At 39.5% G+C, this 17,214-nt stretch overlaps 1 protein-coding gene and 1 pseudogene across 7 annotated transcripts in view; one reads left to right on the top strand and one right to left on the bottom strand.

Moving 5' to 3' along the window:
- AP2B1 (adaptor related protein complex 2 subunit beta 1) overlaps positions 1-17,214 on the top strand; it is a 102,820-nt gene that overhangs the window by 56,036 nt on the left and 29,570 nt on the right. For 4 of the 7 annotated variants that reach the window (XM_059670509.1, XM_059670506.1, XM_059670507.1 and 1 more), the window contains 4 exons: positions 8,342-8,383; positions 9,205-9,351; positions 10,670-10,815; positions 12,053-12,182. In XM_059670509.1, the coding sequence (XP_059526492.1) occupies positions 8,342-8,383; positions 9,205-9,351; positions 10,670-10,815; positions 12,053-12,182 (465 nt within the window). Of the gene's footprint in view, positions 1-8,341; positions 8,384-9,204; positions 9,352-10,669; positions 10,816-12,052; positions 12,206-14,339; positions 14,364-17,214 lie in introns of those variants that run through there. The other 3 variants (XM_059670512.1, XM_059670511.1, XM_059670508.1) reach the window with 3 other exon arrangements.
- Positions 13,902-14,166, bottom strand: LOC132218494 (ubiquitin-conjugating enzyme E2 variant 1-like; annotated as a pseudogene).

Raw genomic sequence — 17,214 nt, 5'->3', positions numbered from 1 at the left:
CCTTATTTGCAGATGACATGATATTATACATAACAAAACCCTAGAGACTCCATCAAAAAGCTACTAGACTTAATACATGAATTTGGCAATGTAGCAGGATACAAAATTAACCCCAAGAAATCTGAGGCATTTCTATACACCAATAGTGAACTTTCAGAAAGAGAGATTATAAAAACAATCCCATTCACCATCGTGCCAAAAAAATTAAGCTACCTAGGAATAAACTTAACTAAAGAGGTAAAAGACCTCTACTCAGAAAACTACAGGACGTTGAAAAAAGATATAGAGGAAGACATAAACAGATGGAAGAACGTACCGTGTTCATGGATTGGTAGAATCAACATCATTAAAATGTCCATACTACCCAAAGCAATCTATAAATTCAACGCACTTCCCATTAAAATACCAGCAGCATACTTCACAGATCTAGAACGGACTCTCCAAAAATTCATCTGGAATAAAAAAAAGACCCCGAATAGCTGCAGCAATCCTGAGAAAGAACAAAGTAGGTGGGATCTCAATACCAGATATCAAGATGTATTACAAAGCCACTGTTCTCAAAACTGCCTGGTACTGGCACAAGAACAGGCATATAGATCAATGGAATAGAATAGAGAGCCCAGAAATCGGCCCGAACCAATATGCTCAATTAATATTTGACAAAGGAGGCAAGAACATACAATGGAGCCAAGATAGTCTCTTCAATAAATGGTGTTGGGAAAATTGGACAGATATATGCAAGAAAATGAAACTAGACCACCAACTTACACCATACACAAAAATAAACTCAAAATGGATAAAGGACTTAAATGTACGACAGGAAACCATAAAAATTCTAGAAGAATCCAAAGGCAACAAAATCTCAGACATATGCCGAAGCAATTTCTTCACTGATACAGCTCCTAGGGCACTTGAAACTAAAGAGAAAATGAACAAGTGGGACTACATCAAAATAAAAAGCTTCTGCACAGCAAAAGAAACCATCAACAAAACAACGAGAAAACCCACTGCGTGGGAAAACATATTTGCCAATGTCATATCTGATAAGGGCCTAATCTCCAAAATTTATAGGGAACTCATACAACTTAACAAAAGGAAGATAAACAATCCAATCAAAAAATGGGCAAAGGACCTAAATAGACACCTTTCAAAAGAGGACATTCATAAAGCCAACAGACATATGAAAACATGCTCAAAGTCATTAATCATCTGAGAGATGCAAATCAAAACAACAATGAGGTACCATCTCACACCTGTCAGATTGGCTATCATCAACAAATCAACAAACGACAAGTGCTGGAGTGGATGTGGAGAAAAAGGATCACTCGTGTACTGCTGGTGGGAATGCAGACTGGTTCAGCCACTATGGAAGACAGTATGGAGTTTCCTCAAAAAACTAAAAATGGAACTCCCATTTGACCCTGTGATCCCACTTCTAGGAATATATCCCAAGAAACCAGAAACACCAATCAGAAAGGATATATGCACCCCTATGTTCATAGCAGCACAATTCACCATAGCTAAGATCTGGAAACAGCCTAAGTGCCCATCAGTAGATGAATGGATTAGAAAACTGTGGTACATCTACACGATGGAATACTATGCTGCTGTAAAAATGAAGGAACTCTTACCATTTGCAATGGCATGGATGGAACTGGAGAGCATTATGCTAAGTGAAATAAGCCAGTCAATGAAGGAAAAATACCACATGATCTCACTCATTCATGGATAATAGAAACCATTATAAACTTTTGAACAATAATAGATACAGAGGCAGAGCTGCCTCAAACAGATTGTTAAACTGCAGCGGGAAGGCCGGGGAGGGGTGGGGGGAGAGAGGGAGGGGGGTAAGAGATCAACCAAAGGACTTGTATGCATGCATATAAGCATAACCAATGGACATAAGACATTGGGGGGTAGGGGAGGCCAGGGGATTGTCAAGGCGGGGGGGGGAAAAAGGGACACATATGTAATACCCTTTGTAATACTGTAAGCAATAAAAAAAAAAAGTAATCTGTTACATCCCTCTTACTTTTCTGCTTGTATAAGCCTCTTTTCTTTAAAGTTGAGTATCCTGATAGTTTTGTATGATATAAATTCATTTATGCCATTTCACATTAAGGCTGTTCTCAGCCATTAGTTGAATAGCTTTTGCATGGTTACAGATTCTTTCAACAATTTGATTATAGTTTATGATGCTTTTTTTGAGCAGCCTTTTGAAGATCAAATTAAAATTTGCAGCCCAAAAGCTGAAAATTATACTTTCACCTAGGAGATGAATTGTGCCTTCTAAAATCTAAAACCCTAATAGGAAAAAATACAAATTGATATTTTTGACACCAATAGGGTTTTGGTATAAGTTTTATTGTTTGTGCTGGATTCTTTGTATACTGTTTGTACATCATTCTATTCTGAGTCAGAATAACAGAGCTGTCAGTAAGCTGTCTAACCTGAAGCATTCCTTAGACTCCCTTCAGTTAAATCAGTTCTGGAAAGTAGCAAATTACTGTAGATGGGAGCAAAGAAATATCTGAGCTTAAGATCTACACCTCTACTTAAGAGAATGTCTTTAGATACTTGGACAGCTCCACAGTTTTAGAAGCAGGAAGGTACTTTGGACTGGTCAGATGATCTCAAAGGGGCTAATCCAGCTTGTTGTGATATAGTTTGGAATTTGTGTGTGTGTGTCTGCTCAGTGGTCATCTCAGTTGATAAACTTTTTTTTTTTAAAAACCTCAGCTGAGTGCTTTGTTTTTTCATTGAATTTTAGAGAGAGGACTGAAAAGAGACAAAGGAAAGAAAGAGAGAGAGAGGGAGGGAGGGAGGGAGGGAAAGAAAGAAAGAAAGAAAGAGAGAGAGAGAGAGAGAGAGAGAGAGAGAGAGAGAGAGAGAGAGAGAGAGAGAGAAAGAAAGAAAGAAAGAAAGAAAGAAAGAAAGAAAGAAAGAAAGAAAGAAAGAAAGAAAGAAAGAAAGAAAGAAAGAAAGAAACATCGATGAGAGAGATCTGAGAGAGAAACATTGATCAGTTGCTTCCAGTCCAGGCCTTTACCGGAGATCAAACCCCCCACCTTTTGGTTTATGGACGATGCTCCAACCAACTAAGCCACACCCGCCAAGGTTCAGTTGATAAACTTTCATAAAAGATTTATTTCTCTTTTCTTGGAGTCGGGCAGACTTGTTCCCTTTTAGAAGGTCCATGTAGCTCTGCTATTGTAACATATTGCCATTGGTCGAAGGTTTCCTTTTGATCTGGATGAGCTAGAGCTCTGTGCAAACTCAGCTCCGACTCTGGGCTCATCCTGGCTGTGCTGCAGTGCGCATGTCCTCATGCTGAATCCCGTTAGCTCGTAGTTGTCATGGTCACCGTGAAGTCACAGGTTTCCATCCCTTACTAAACTAGCATTGCAAGGACACGTTGTTGTGTCGTTCAGCACGAACTGAGCTCTGTTCAGCACTACTTCTGGCATAAAAAAGTGGCCGAATATCAGTACTATTCTAAATGCTGTTTAATGACTGCAACTACTATGATTTAGATTGGGGATTGAGGGAACTATACCTCTGGTAGAACATTTGGACTTGGTTATCAGCTACAGAACTTTAGGAAAATTCTCAATTTTTAGCATTTGAAATACTCTTTTTTTTTTTTTTAGTATCTTTTTTTGTTTTTTATTGGTTTTTGAGAGAGAAACATCAATTGGCTGCCTCCTGCACGAATGAAACCTGTAACCTGGGCCTGGGCCCTGACCACAGGAATCCAACCAGTGACCTTTTGGTGCTTGGGATAACACTCAGCCAACTGAGCCACACCAGCCAGGGCTGAGATACTCTTTTCCTGAAGTTGGCACCTCACCGTCCTTCATTTTCCTGCATTCTGATTTATTTGGCCTATAGGTGACATTATTTTCTTTGTAGAGAAAATAGTCAGTAAGGCAATATGGGGATGATGGGAAGTGGACAGCTTCAGAGAGACACTTAAAACACAGAATCTGGAAACCTCAGGTTAAGATTACAGCTATGTCTTACATACCTACCACTTTTCATTCCTGGCTTTCACCAGCTCACTGGATAACAGATACCACTGAAGTTTTACAAATCCTAGTTTTCCTGATTTTGTATCCTACCTGATAAGTAGCAACTCACTGAAATGGTTAATAGCTAGTTCAGGCTACATGACAACACTTTCCTGGGTTTTGTTCAGCTTTCTAGTTTTCATTTTCTTTCTTGATTAATATCTGCATCATTCAGCTTGTCACAGTAGATAAGAGAAGCCACTCACTGGGTAATTGGCTCCCATCTTGCTGACATCTCCCTATTAGTCACTCATGCCATCACTATGCTATTACCGTTGTCATATTTTCAGAGAGGAGGATAATAACGTTCTTTAGAATCTTTTTCAGTCAAGAAGTACAGTGCTGAAAAAGCTTTAGTTTTGCTAGTTAGAAAACATACTGAAATTTTCCTTTCCCTTTGCTCTCTGGACATATAGCATAGTTAGGTGAGCCTTTATATTTCCGGCCTCATGTCTTTAATAGTCCTTGGATCTTTTCTTGTAAGATCAGAGTTCTTGATTCTACCTGAATTGTATCTGCTATACCGAACATAAAGAAATGAATATCGGGATTTCTTTTTAGTTTCTTCCTTGGTTTTAAATTAAATTGACGAGCGGCCTGAGGAGGGGGAGAGTATATTCAGATCTTTTCCAGCTAAGATAATGTTCATATACTCAGAGATAATAAGATTGATCGCTAAAAAAATAAGGGCTATAATTGGGCTTTATTTCTTTTGGCCTAAACATTGTTGGTGAGGGTCTTTTTCTCAAGGCCTTTTCTTGAATTCAGCATATTTGATAAAACTGCTCTTTCTCTTTCAGTGTGTTTTTTTTCTCCTTGCCAATGAATGCCAACCAAGTCCTTCTAAAGAATTCCATTTCTTTCAAGCTCTGATGGTAAACCTGACCAGAAGGGAGGACAATGGTGGGAGGGAGAAGGAAGGAGTTGACCCATATCAGAAAGTCACAAAACCAGATCAAAGTATGAGGACAACTGAGACATTTTGCATTCTCCCTGTCCATAGGAAGGGTTTTTCTTTCTACCCAAGTTCTAACTTCCTTTTTATTTAAGAGTTAGTTAGCTTCAAAGTCATCTCTGAACAGATGAATTGAGTTCAAATAATAGTTAATTCTCTAAGGCAAAGTTTTTCAACCTTGTCTGTACATAAGAATCACTAGGGAAGCTTTTCAAAATTTGATGCCTAGGCTACACCCAGAACAATTAAACCATCTCTGGGGTGAGACTCAGGCATGACATCACTATTTTTTAAATTTCTGTCCCCCACAAAACAACAACAAAAAACAACATGGGGTTGTTCCATTGTGTAGCTAAAGCTAAAAGCCATAGTAATGAAACACAAAGTAGTTATTAGTACTTTTAGAATGCTTGAATTTTAGTCTAAGAAATTCCAGGTTTTTATGAAGAAAAATTAAAAACTAAAAACATCTTATAATCAGCCTACCTTTGCAGACTTATTTTCTACAATTTTCCTTCCCTCGCTACTCCCCCCCACAGCTATCCTGTGCTCCGGTTTAATTGAACCATACTCCTCCTTGATCTTGCTTTTATTCGTGTATGTGTTTTTCAGACTTTGTTCATTCCATTCAAGAAATAATCCCCCTATTTTTGTTTGTAATCCCACACTACCACCTTTTTGAAGCTTCTTTTTATTGTCTTCAGCCAGAAGGAGGCTCTCCCTTCAGAACTTCTTTTTTTTACTCTTAATATTCTGCATTTGTGTTTTATTTCTCCTGCCAGTGGGCAAAGTCTGGGTTTTATGCTTCTGTGTATTCCCTTCATTGCCTGATATATTTACATTTCTAGTAGTGTCTGTATCCCAGTAAACATTACATCAGTATTTGCTTAAATAAAAGTAATTTCATGCTTTTGTGATGTCATGCTGCAGGTGTGTGTATTCTAGAACTAGGGAGAAAGCAGATGTATCTTTTTTTCTTTCATACTTTTACAGTTTTTCAAATTGTTACTTATGATGACATTTTTACTTATTTATGCATGTGATTTTTGTTCCATGTCTAATCAGATTCTGGAGAGGTTTGGAGTACTCTGTAGCTTAGAGCAGAACATGCTTATTAATGCCAGTTAGAAGCATTTGCCCGGGGTTATTTTCTGTCATGTTGGAAATAAGACTTTGTCAGAGGTCTTGCTATTTTTCAATATAGGTTATGTTTTAGAGTTTGGCCACTTTATCTGTACATTGAGAAGATAAATCTTTCCGAAATCCTGAAAACCAATGAAAAAAAAATTTTTTTTAATTTTCATTTGAGGATATTTTTTTCTATTGATTTTTAGAGAGAATGAAAGGGAGAGAGAAGAGAGGAGGAGAGAGAGATCAACAGACAGACATCAGCTGGTTGCCTTCTGCAGGAGCCCCAATCAGGGTCAGGGATCCAACCTGCAACCAAGGTACATGCCCTTGACTGGTAATCGAACCCACAACCCTTGAGTCTGTGGGCTGATGCTCTAACCACTGAGCAACTAACCAGGGCTGCAGTTTTGTTTTTTAGCACAATCCCAGTACCAAGATTTCCAAGTTTCTACACTGAATAATAGACAATAAAGGGAATATTGTTTTGTAAAGCAGACACAAGCCTTTGGTGATTCAAAGAGGAATTTTAGATGCACAGTGAGAACTGAGGAAGCAAATGTGGAACTATAGCAAAAAAGGGTGTGTTTTTTTTGCTTTTTAAACAGCATCATTAATTGTGTATATATGTGTGTGCTGTTTTTTTTCATGACAGCTGTTCTCAGCTTCAGTTCTTCTTTAATGCTTTTGTTGTGGAAGACTGACTCAGGGTGAATTATGTAAGAGCCCTGCAGGGGCAGGGAGGGAGGAGCCTGAGACCATGCGGAATGATTTCCCTGCCACCCGCCTATTTAATTAAGCGAATTCTCCCATAGTCCGCGGCATTTTACATGATTGCCAAATAAATCACAGTATTTCTCAGTAGTAGTGACTGTGAGAGAGATTTGCCTTCCCACTTCCTCACCAAATAGGACAGTGGTTCTCAACCTTGGCTGCACATTAGATTCACCTGGAATCTTTTTAAAATCCTGATTTCTGGGCCTAATCCTCCGGAAATTCTGTTTCTTTGTTATGGGGTGGGGCCACAACATTAGTAACAAAGAAACAGAATTTCTGGAGGATGAGGCTCAGAAATCAGGATTTTAAAAAGATTCCCAGGTGATTCTAATGTGCAGCCAAGGTTGAGAACCACTGAAATAGGATATCTTCCTATCCCCGCTGTTTTCTTTTTTTAGGAAAGTTCTAAACTCTAAAAACCACTCTTGTTCCCCCTGTAATTTTTGCAGCTTAAAATTGCAACTCAGTACTGGTTTGGTTCCCACCTTCTCGGAGGGGGAGCAGGTTTTGTAGATCAAAGCTCATTTTAGTTTTTCTTTTCTTTTTCCCTTCTTTACATTTCCTTTCAAAGAAAAAATAAAATATTTTTCAAAATATTGCTGCTTGGCCCTGGCTGGTTTGGCTCAGTGGAAAGAGTGTCAGCCTGCGGACTAAAGGGTACCAGGTTCAATTCCGATCAAGGACAAATGCCCGGGTTACATGCTTGATACCCAGTAGGGGGCGTGCCGGAGGCAGCCGATCAATGATAATCTCTCATCATTGATGTTTCTATCTCTCTCTCCCTCTCCCTTCCTCTCTGAAATCAATTAAAATATATTTTTTTAAAATATTACTGCTTGAAGGTAGAGCTTTTTAAAATAAGCAGATTTTAAAATTTCTGTTTGGGTTTGTGCCTATGTACCCCTGTGGAAAGATTGGATCTGAAACATCTGAGATGTCCCAGCTCCATCTTCTTTCCAAGTTTTCTCAAAACTCCTACACACCATCACTGTCATTACTTGGTTCCCCTAGGACCGTGGTCAGCAAACCGCGGCTCGCGAGCCACATGCGGCTCTTTGGCCCCTTGAGTGTGGCTCTTCCACAAAATACCACGTGCGGGCGTGCACGTACAGTGCGATTGAAACTTCGTGGCCCATGCACAGAAGTCGGTATTTTGTGGAAGAGCCGGTATTTTGTGGAAGAACCACACTCAAGGGACCAAAGAGCCGCGTGTGGCTCATGAGCCGCGGTTTGCTGACCACTGCTAGGACATATTTCTCTGCAGTCTAGAAATTCTTTCAGCTTTGGGACACAACTGAAGAGCACGTATTCCAGAAACTTGGTAGAGCAATTTACAGATTCTGTATGGGCATCTAGTACTTAGTTAAATGAACTCTACCTCTCTCTTCTCTCTCTCCTTTCTCTCTTTCAGCTTGGCAGTGACCTTGGCGGGGGCATTGGAGGAAGTCCGGCAGTAAGTGCCATCCATTTTTTTTTTTTTTACCATGGGATGCGCTGCCCCCTGTTTGATGCTTTTCCTATGCACACATTCTCAGACAGCCACCACTATCTGGCACTATACACCAAAACTTTTATAGCAGTATATGAAGAATAGAGAGTAGCATAGGGATACTTGGAATCTTTGGGGTCATACATCACATGTGGTCTAGGGGCATCTTTAGGGATTGGTGCTCTAGTATTTACACAGATCTTTGTTTTCCTGACATTAGAGAGCTAAATGGAACCTCCCATCTCGACTGGCTAATACCTTTATTCTCTGGTGTCATCTTAAAATACTTAACAGAGTCAGTTGGGCTGAGAGTGAGACTCTCCTTGTAAGTTAGTTCTGGGGATGGGAATATCCTCCTCCCACAGGAGAGTTTCCTACTAGATATTTATGCCTAAAAGGGAGAATAAGACTTGCTGGACCCAGTGGGAATGGATCTGCTGTCTAAGTTGGATGCTTCTCCTTCTTTCTGTAGAAACAAACTTTTCTCCTATAGGGTACTTAGAGGCCTTTTGCACAGAATCATGGAAGCTAAAATTGGAAACAAATAAAAAATCTTGGTCACTGTGTTTCTAATCCTACTGATTACTTTCTCTTGATAGAACCTAGTGTTTATCTTATCAACGATGATTAAAAGGACAAAGAATATACTAATTCAACTCCTAATAATATTTTTATTATGGTGTATTCTTATTGATTTATCAGTATGTAGAAAATATATAGAAACATTGTAAGGGCTATTAATCTGTTCTTCCTGATCCGCTCCCCTCCCCTTTTTTTCTTTGCAGGTGGGACAATCCTTCATTCCATCATCAGTGCCTGCAACCTTTGCTCCTTCACCTACTCCTGCTGTGGTCAGCAGTGGTCTGAATGATCTATTTGAACTCTCTACGGGGATAGGCATGGTACATGGTGGATATGTGGCTCCTAAGGCTGTAAGTAAAACAACACTTTCTTTTTATATATTTATTTATTTATTTATTTTTTTCTTCTTGTTGATTTCAGAGAAGAAGGGAGAAGGAAAGATAGAAACATCAATGATGGGAGAATCATTGATCAGCTGCCTCCTGCACACCCTCTACTGGGGAATAAGCCCACAAGCCAGGCATGTGCCCTGACCGAGAATCGAACCGTGACCTTCTCCTGGTTCATATGTTGGCGCTCAACCACTGAGCCACACCAGCAAGGCAAAGCAACACTCTTAATGGACGTGACCCAAATTACTTAGTTTCTATCATTTGTGTTACTTCCACTGATAATAAATTCAAGGTTTGGGCCCTTGTTTTGTACAGTTTAAGAAAAAGATGAAAGATGTCCTTAAACTTAGCAATAGGAAGTACTGTAACCATTTTTATAATCAGAGTTAAAATTGGCATTACTAAGTGAGTTTTGTTAAATATTGTCTAGTTTGTCGACACTGAAGTCAATCTAGTATAAATTTGATATACCACAGGGGGAAAATACTGTATAGAGAAATAATATTTTTATTTCTCATTCCTTACATTCCTTCTTTCCATTGATACTACATATGGATTCTGGAGTGCTTGTTCAAATTTGGTGTACCTTTATAGAGTTCTGATTTAGGTTTTTGTCATTGGTGTTCTTTTAGTCTCAGCTTTACTTATGTCATGCTCACATAGAAATTCAAAAAGGGAAACTACCTTTACTGTAGTTTGGGGGCCAGGGGTGGGTAATGAATGAATTATATAAAGAAAATAGGTATTCAGATTATTTAAGCAACATCTGAGTTCTTACTGTGTACTGTAAACTATAGCAAGAATTAAAAGTATATATAAGACATAGTCCTTGCCCTTGAAAGTTTTGGTAATGATAAAAAAGCCTTCAAAGATTATAAACATGCATATTCATTAGTAGATTCAATGTCTTCCCTTTCAAGCCTTTCACAAAGCTACTAACAAAATCATCGTAATTATCTAAGGAAGCGAAATTTCATCTTTATTTTAAAAAAATAGCATTGATGCCGAAACCGGTTTGGCTCAGTGGATAGAGCGTTGGCTTGCGGACTGAAGAGTCCCAGGTTTGATTCCGGTCAAGGGCATGTACCTGAGTTGCGGGCACATTCCCAGTAGGAGATGTGCAGGAGACAGCTGATCGATGTTTCTCTCTCATCGATGTTTCTAACTCTCTATCTCCCTCCCTTCCTCTCTGTAAAAAATCAGTAAAATATATTTTAAAAAAATAGCATTGAGATAAATCTTACCTCATTCCATTGAGCTCTATACTGTGTTTCAGGTCTGGCTGCCTGCAGTAAAGGCCAAAGGCTTGGAGATTTCTGGAACATTTACTCATCGTCAGGGGCACATCTATATGGAAATGAACTTCACCAACAAAGCTCTGCAGCATATGACAGACTTTGCAATCCAGTTTAACAAGAATAGGTAAGAAATAAGAGTCCCCAGCTAGATTCATGTGTACCTCGTGTCCAACAAGAGAGTGTTCCATTAACGATGGGAAATTCTCATGTTGGCAAATGCTAGATGTAGAGGGAATGCTGGCTGTTGTGCATCTATTGGTTGTCAGCTTCAACTCTGAAGGCCCTAGGGAATTTTGCTGGGAAACTCATCCCTGTAGAACGAGGATACCAGACCTTAATGCCTTCTTAAAGGATTCTAGGACTAGAATGTTTTTACCAAAACAGTTTATTTTAAAAAATATTTTTAATTTAAATCCATTTACTCATTCAACAAATAATTGTTTAGCATCTGTGTGCCAGACATTTCAAGGTACTGAGATTATAGAGTAGTAAACCAAACCAATGTGTGTCCAAAGCTCACATTTCAGTGAGGATAAATGGACTTTGGTTGATGTAAAAAAATATAGAAGACAGTCAGTGTACCTGGTTAGGTGAATAATTAAATATAAGCTGACAGTCTGCTTTTAGCATGAATTCTCTGCTTTAATAAGGAGAACATGAAGACATAAAATGTTGATGTCCTACAGTTCTGAGACATCACGGATTTTTATTCATTGTGACTCAAAAAACTGGCTGTTAGACTTTGATGGCAGGTCTGTTTATTCATAAATACAAGATATTCAAACTTGTTTCTAGCGAAGTAGTAATTGGACCCCTAAAATAATTTTTTTTTTAAAATATATTTTATTGATTTTTTACAGAGAGGAAGGGAGAGAGATAGAGAGTTGGAAACATCGATGAGAGAGAAACATCGATCAGCTGCCTCCTGCACATCTCCTACTTGGGATGTGCCCGCAACCCAGGTACATGCCCTTGACCGGAATCGAACCCGGGACCTTTCAGTCCGCAGGCCAACGCTCTATCCACTGAGCCAAACCAGTTTCGGCGCTCCTAAAATAAATTTAATTTGTCAGTAACAACTTACTGACATAAGAAACTTTCAGAGTCAGAGCACTAGCAAAGTAATTCTGTCCTTATGACTGTTTATCCTTACTCAAAATCATTTAATAGAAAACAGAAGTTATATTGTAACCAGTGTTATAGTAAATTAGACTTGACCATCTTGGGTCTTACTATGCCTTCATTTAATATTGTAAAAAATTATGTTCCTTCAAATGGAGTAAAAAGCCACTGAAACCCAATGATGCAGCTAAATCCTGCCTCCTGAGTAACTTCTAGAATTTCTTCATCCTCTCTCCTAGCTTTGGCGTCATCCCCAGCACTCCCCTGGCCATCCATACACCACTGATGCCAAATCAGAGCATTGATGTCTCCCTGCCTCTCAACACCTTGGGTCCAGTCATGAAGATGGAACCTCTGAATAACCTACAGGTTCGAGTTTTACTTCACTCAGGGTACAAGTTGATACCTTGCCAATTTTATTTTATTATGTGTGTATGTATATAATTTATATTAGATTTGGTCATGGAATCAGATTTGTAATAACTCTGTGGTGATGAGTTTTATTTATTTTTTAAAAGTCATGCATTAAAAAAAAGTCATGCATTGACATGGAAAATTATTCTTTTACTCAGACATTTAGAAACTTTTAAAGATCGTTTTTACAAACCTTTTGTTTTTAAAACTTACATAGCAAATTTGAGTGTCATTTATATAAAAACTAGAGGCCTGGTGCATGAAATTCCTGCACGGATAGGGTTCCTAGGCCTGGCCGGCGATCAGGGCTGATTGGGGCCATCTCGCCCAGTCCCAATCGGGGCCAGGCCAATTGGGGCCTGCTGGCCAGGGGGCAGGGACCGCGGGAGGTTGGCCAAGAGGAGGGATGGGGGAAGTTGGCTGGCCACGGGGAAGGACCCCGGGAGGTTGGCCGGCTGCGGGAGGTTGGCTGGCTGCGGGAGGTTGGCTGTGGGAGTGCACTGACGGCCAGGGGACAGCTCCTGCATTGAGCGTCTGTGCCCTGGTGGTCAGTGCGCCTCAGACTGGTCGGTCGTTCAGTCATAACAGTCGCTTAGGCTTTTGTTTATACACACACACACACACACACACAATTCACCCTAGCTAGTTTGGCTCAGTGGATAGAGCATCGGCCTGAGGACTCAAAGGTCCTGTGTTTGATACCTATCCAGGGCACATGCCCGGGTTGCAGGCTTGCTCTCCAGTAGGGGGCGTGCCAGAGGCAGCCAATCAATGATTCTCTCTCATCATTGATGTTGCTATCTCTCTCTCCCTTCCTCTCTGAAATCAATAAATATATTTTAAAAAAAGATTTCAATAGAGAATCGTGTGGAGGTTATTGTTAAACACACAACCATGTATAGTTAGTTATCTGGATTTAAATATCTGTTGTTGCCGAAACCGGTTTGGCTCAGTGGATAGAGCGTCGGCCTACGGACTGAAAGGTCCCAGGTTCGATTCCGGTCAAGGGCATGTACCTTGGTTGCAGGCACATCCCCAGTGGGGAATGTGCAGGAGGCAGCTGATCGATGTTTCTCTCTCATCGATGTTTCTAACTCTCTATCTCTCTCCTTTCCGCTCTGTAAAAACTCAATAAAATATATTTTTTAAAAGATAAATAAATAAATAAATATCTGTTGTTAACACATATCTATGGTAAGTGTAGTAGAATCTTAGAGGAGTTCAGAACTTTATCAAGTCTACAAGAGCCTCTTAATCTTGAAAACATTATAGTTTTTAGAATGTTTAAGTCCTTATTTAGAGTTTTATTCTGTTTTCATCTACTTTGAATTTCTTTTTGAATTATAAGCTTTCTGGGGCTCAAACAATGTGAAGGCAGAGTAGTAAGCTTATGAGCTGAAACTGTAGCAGCCCTGAATGGGTATTAATAGAGATAAAAGCCCTGGAAGTTGGGGTTGTTTTCTGTTGTTATTGTTGTGTTGTTATAGCACAACTTATTTCAAATGGACAAAACATTAGTGTCATTTACTGTATCTTAAGATAAATTGCCTTTGAATGGGAGCTTCCTTTCCAGTACTTTGAGATGTACAAGATGTATCTAGAAAACTTACTACTATGGAAACTGAAGACTTTAAATTGAATGGGTGGGGAAGGACATCTGGTTTTTCTTTTTGATTACTTGTTATAACACTTTCCTTCAGGTGGCTGAGGGAATATCATATTTTCTTTAGACATCATTAGACACCAAAGCTACTATTGGGCAACTTTTATGCTATCTGAACTCTGCCGTTTTGCTAGCACTCAAATGGCTCTTGGGTCCACTACCCATTAGAACTATTAACTCCATCCATGTTAATTTTTGTTACAAACTTACAAAGGGAAGGGGTGCTTCTTGATATTTAGGTCCATATTCTATTTTAAGGCTATATATTTCATTTTTATAAATTATATGAGCTGCCCTAGCCAGTTTTTCAGTGGTTAGAGAGTCAGCCCATAGACTGAAGGGTTGCAGGCTCAATCCCGGCTCCAGTTGGGGTGTGTGTGTGTGAGGCAACTAATCGATGTGTTCCTCTCACATAGATGTTTCTCTCTGTCTCTCCCCTTCCCTTTCAGTCTCTCTGAAAAAAAATCAATGAAAAATGTCCTCGTGTGAGGATTAACAAAAAAAAATGTGTCTCAGCCCATGGTGGCTGTCATCTTGCGTCACTATCATTCAAAGGCCAACCTAAAAAGGTGCCTTGTGAAGGATAATCTGAAGACACAGCAAAGAGGATTGGTATTCCCATCCTACCAAGAACTTGAAATGATAGAATAGTCTGAGACTATAAAATATGTTGGGGTAAAATCAGCTGCCTCCTGCACACCTCCTACTGGGGATGTGCCCGCAACCAAAGTACATGCCCTTGACCGGAATCGAGCCTGGGACCTCTTGGTCCGCAGGCCGACGCTCTATCCACTGAGCCAAACCGGTTAGGGCTATAAAATATGTTTAAAATTACTAAAGAAAAATACCAACCTTCCACTTTCCAGTCAAGACAGGTAGGATTCCATTGCTTACTCTTCTGGAAATACCAGTGTGAGATACTAGTACTGGTTGTGAGACATCAACAGTAAAATTACTTGAAGTTAAAAACTAATGTTTCTCAGTAGTTTAAATAGCGACAAAACAAGCTTGTTTGCCAGTTCATTAACTACCTTGTTGCTGCAATTGTTGACTGCCTCTTCTTCAGCAAAGGGTATAATGATTTAGAATGAAGGTGGGTGAGTCACAGTATAAGGTTGCTCACACTAGAAGAATAAAACAAGGATTACTGTACAGATGGAATTGGCTATTACTATGATGAAAGTAAAGTGTTAAGGGGCTTTTCCAACACAGAATCCCAAAGTAAGTAACTAACCCAAATCTACATCTGCTTTCTTTTTATTGAGATCTAACCTCCTGTTGGCCCAGAGAGCCTCTAGCCTAATATTTGAGGACAGTCAGCATGAGTGCAAAATGCTTTACTTTAGAAATAAGAAATGGAATCTGGGTCACAGAAACCAGGGCAAATTTTCTGCTCTTAAAAAAGAAACAGTAAATAAATGAATGTCAGTTTATTTTCCTATTTGCATTTTCATTTAAGATTCAATGAAATGAACTTCCCAAGTAGCAGCCTTCATAATAGACTTTGAATCTTAGTCCAAACCCCTCCCTCAAAAGTTTTCATTTTTACAAACCTGTCTTTATAACAAGCAAACTTAAACATGTTCAACCTAAGTGGAATGTAATAAAACATCTAAACTTCTCTAAGAAATATAATTCCATGTGTAGTCAACTGCTGATCATCTTTTTCTCATGGATTCTCCTCTTTCAGGGAATGTCATAATTATGGCTATTTTCTCTTTAATTGGGATTTCCCAGTGGAGAAAATAACCAAAAAACTTGAAAAAAGAGAAACCTTTTCCCACTATTAGCAGCTCTATTTACTGTCTGCTGATGGAAGTTGCAACTAATGGCTAGCTTAAGGTAGGTGGGTAACTTTAGATTTCACTTCCATTCTCCCCTTATTCCAGTATGAACAAAAAGAATCAAATCCTAGATCCAGATAAAGCCAAATCAAGATTGATTAGCATTTAAACATTATATTTGCATAATGTTTAAATTGAAGAGTTCGTGTAGGAAAAGTTAGTACTTTTGTAGTACTACAGACTATAAAATCGTGGAGAAAGAGGAGGGATATCTGGAGGTTGAGGAAATGATATTTTGAATGCAGTGTGTGATTTAGCTATTTTGCCTAATTTGATATCTTTATATAGGACAAGTAAATCAAACCCAGCTTCCAGAACTTTAATGTGACACTTAGTAAAAACACTTTTCTTTAAAATGTTCATCAGACCACTTGTTGGCTTATAATCTGTTTGAAACACTATTGAAAGGTTAAAAAGACACTGTTTCCTCTTAAAATGTAAAATAGATTATACTTAGAGACACAAATACTTAATAGAGATTGGAATCTATGAAGTTTTTTCTACTGTACTGATGTTGGTTGTTTAAAAAAAAAAAAGCCTTGTGAATCCAAGTTATAATTATTACACAAAAAGTCTGAAGCCTGAGCCAGAGCAGGCCATTCATATGGAAAAGCCACTCCAAACAGCTTGAATGGGGCTGCAAATTGGGTGGGGCAGGGTCTCAGATAGTCACCAGGGCAGGGCAAATAGTGTAAGCCAGGTTGATGGAGACTCAGATATGGTCACTACCTGTCAGCACTGTGGCAGGGAGGTCTCAGCAAAGGAATAGTGGCCACTGCCAGCACGTTTTTCTGGGAGAAAGCTGCCCCCAGCTCTTGCCCTGATGCCACACAATTTAGATCCTCTCCATAGGTCCCTAGATCCTTTCAAGCTGTTGCTCCAGCACGAGTTCAGAGAAAGTGAGTCCAAGTAAGTCTGTGCACCAGCCCTTTAAGAGGAACTGCCTGGGTCTCCAGCAGCTTCCATGTCATTCATCTGCAATCCCTACTGATGTTTACAGGCCTAAGTTATGGGGACTTCTCTTCCTAACATTGGAACCCTGGGCTGAGGCATCTGGTGTGGGGCTGGGACCCCTTTCTCCTCATGGGGAACCTTTGCAGCCAAGATATACCTTCCAATTAAAAAAATACCACAGGTGGATGTCGGACCAACCCATTCCATACCTCCACCCCTCCTCCCAGTCTCAAATGTGCTTTCTTTACTTCTCTAGTTGTAGGACTTCCATTCAGCCAGATTTCAGGCAGTTCTAAATGATAGTTGTTCTGTGGTTTAGTTGTAATTTTGATGTAGTTGTGGGAGGCTGCGAGTACCGTGGTTACCTACACTGCCATCTTGACTATCCTTCTTCCCATTATTTCTTCAATTTTTTTCCTGCCCAGTTATCTCTCTACTCCTTCCATAATTCCAATTACACATATGTTAGACCACTTGATATTGTTTGTCGGGTCACTGAGGCTATTCTTTTTGTTCTTCAGTTTGG

The sequence above is a fragment of the Myotis daubentonii genome, chromosome 16 (assembly GCF_963259705.1).
Source record: "Myotis daubentonii chromosome 16, mMyoDau2.1, whole genome shotgun sequence".
Taxonomy (NCBI): domain Eukaryota; kingdom Metazoa; phylum Chordata; class Mammalia; order Chiroptera; family Vespertilionidae; genus Myotis; species Myotis daubentonii.
Note: the sequence above shows the minus strand (reverse complement) of the source record. Positions and strands in the feature narration are given on the sequence as shown.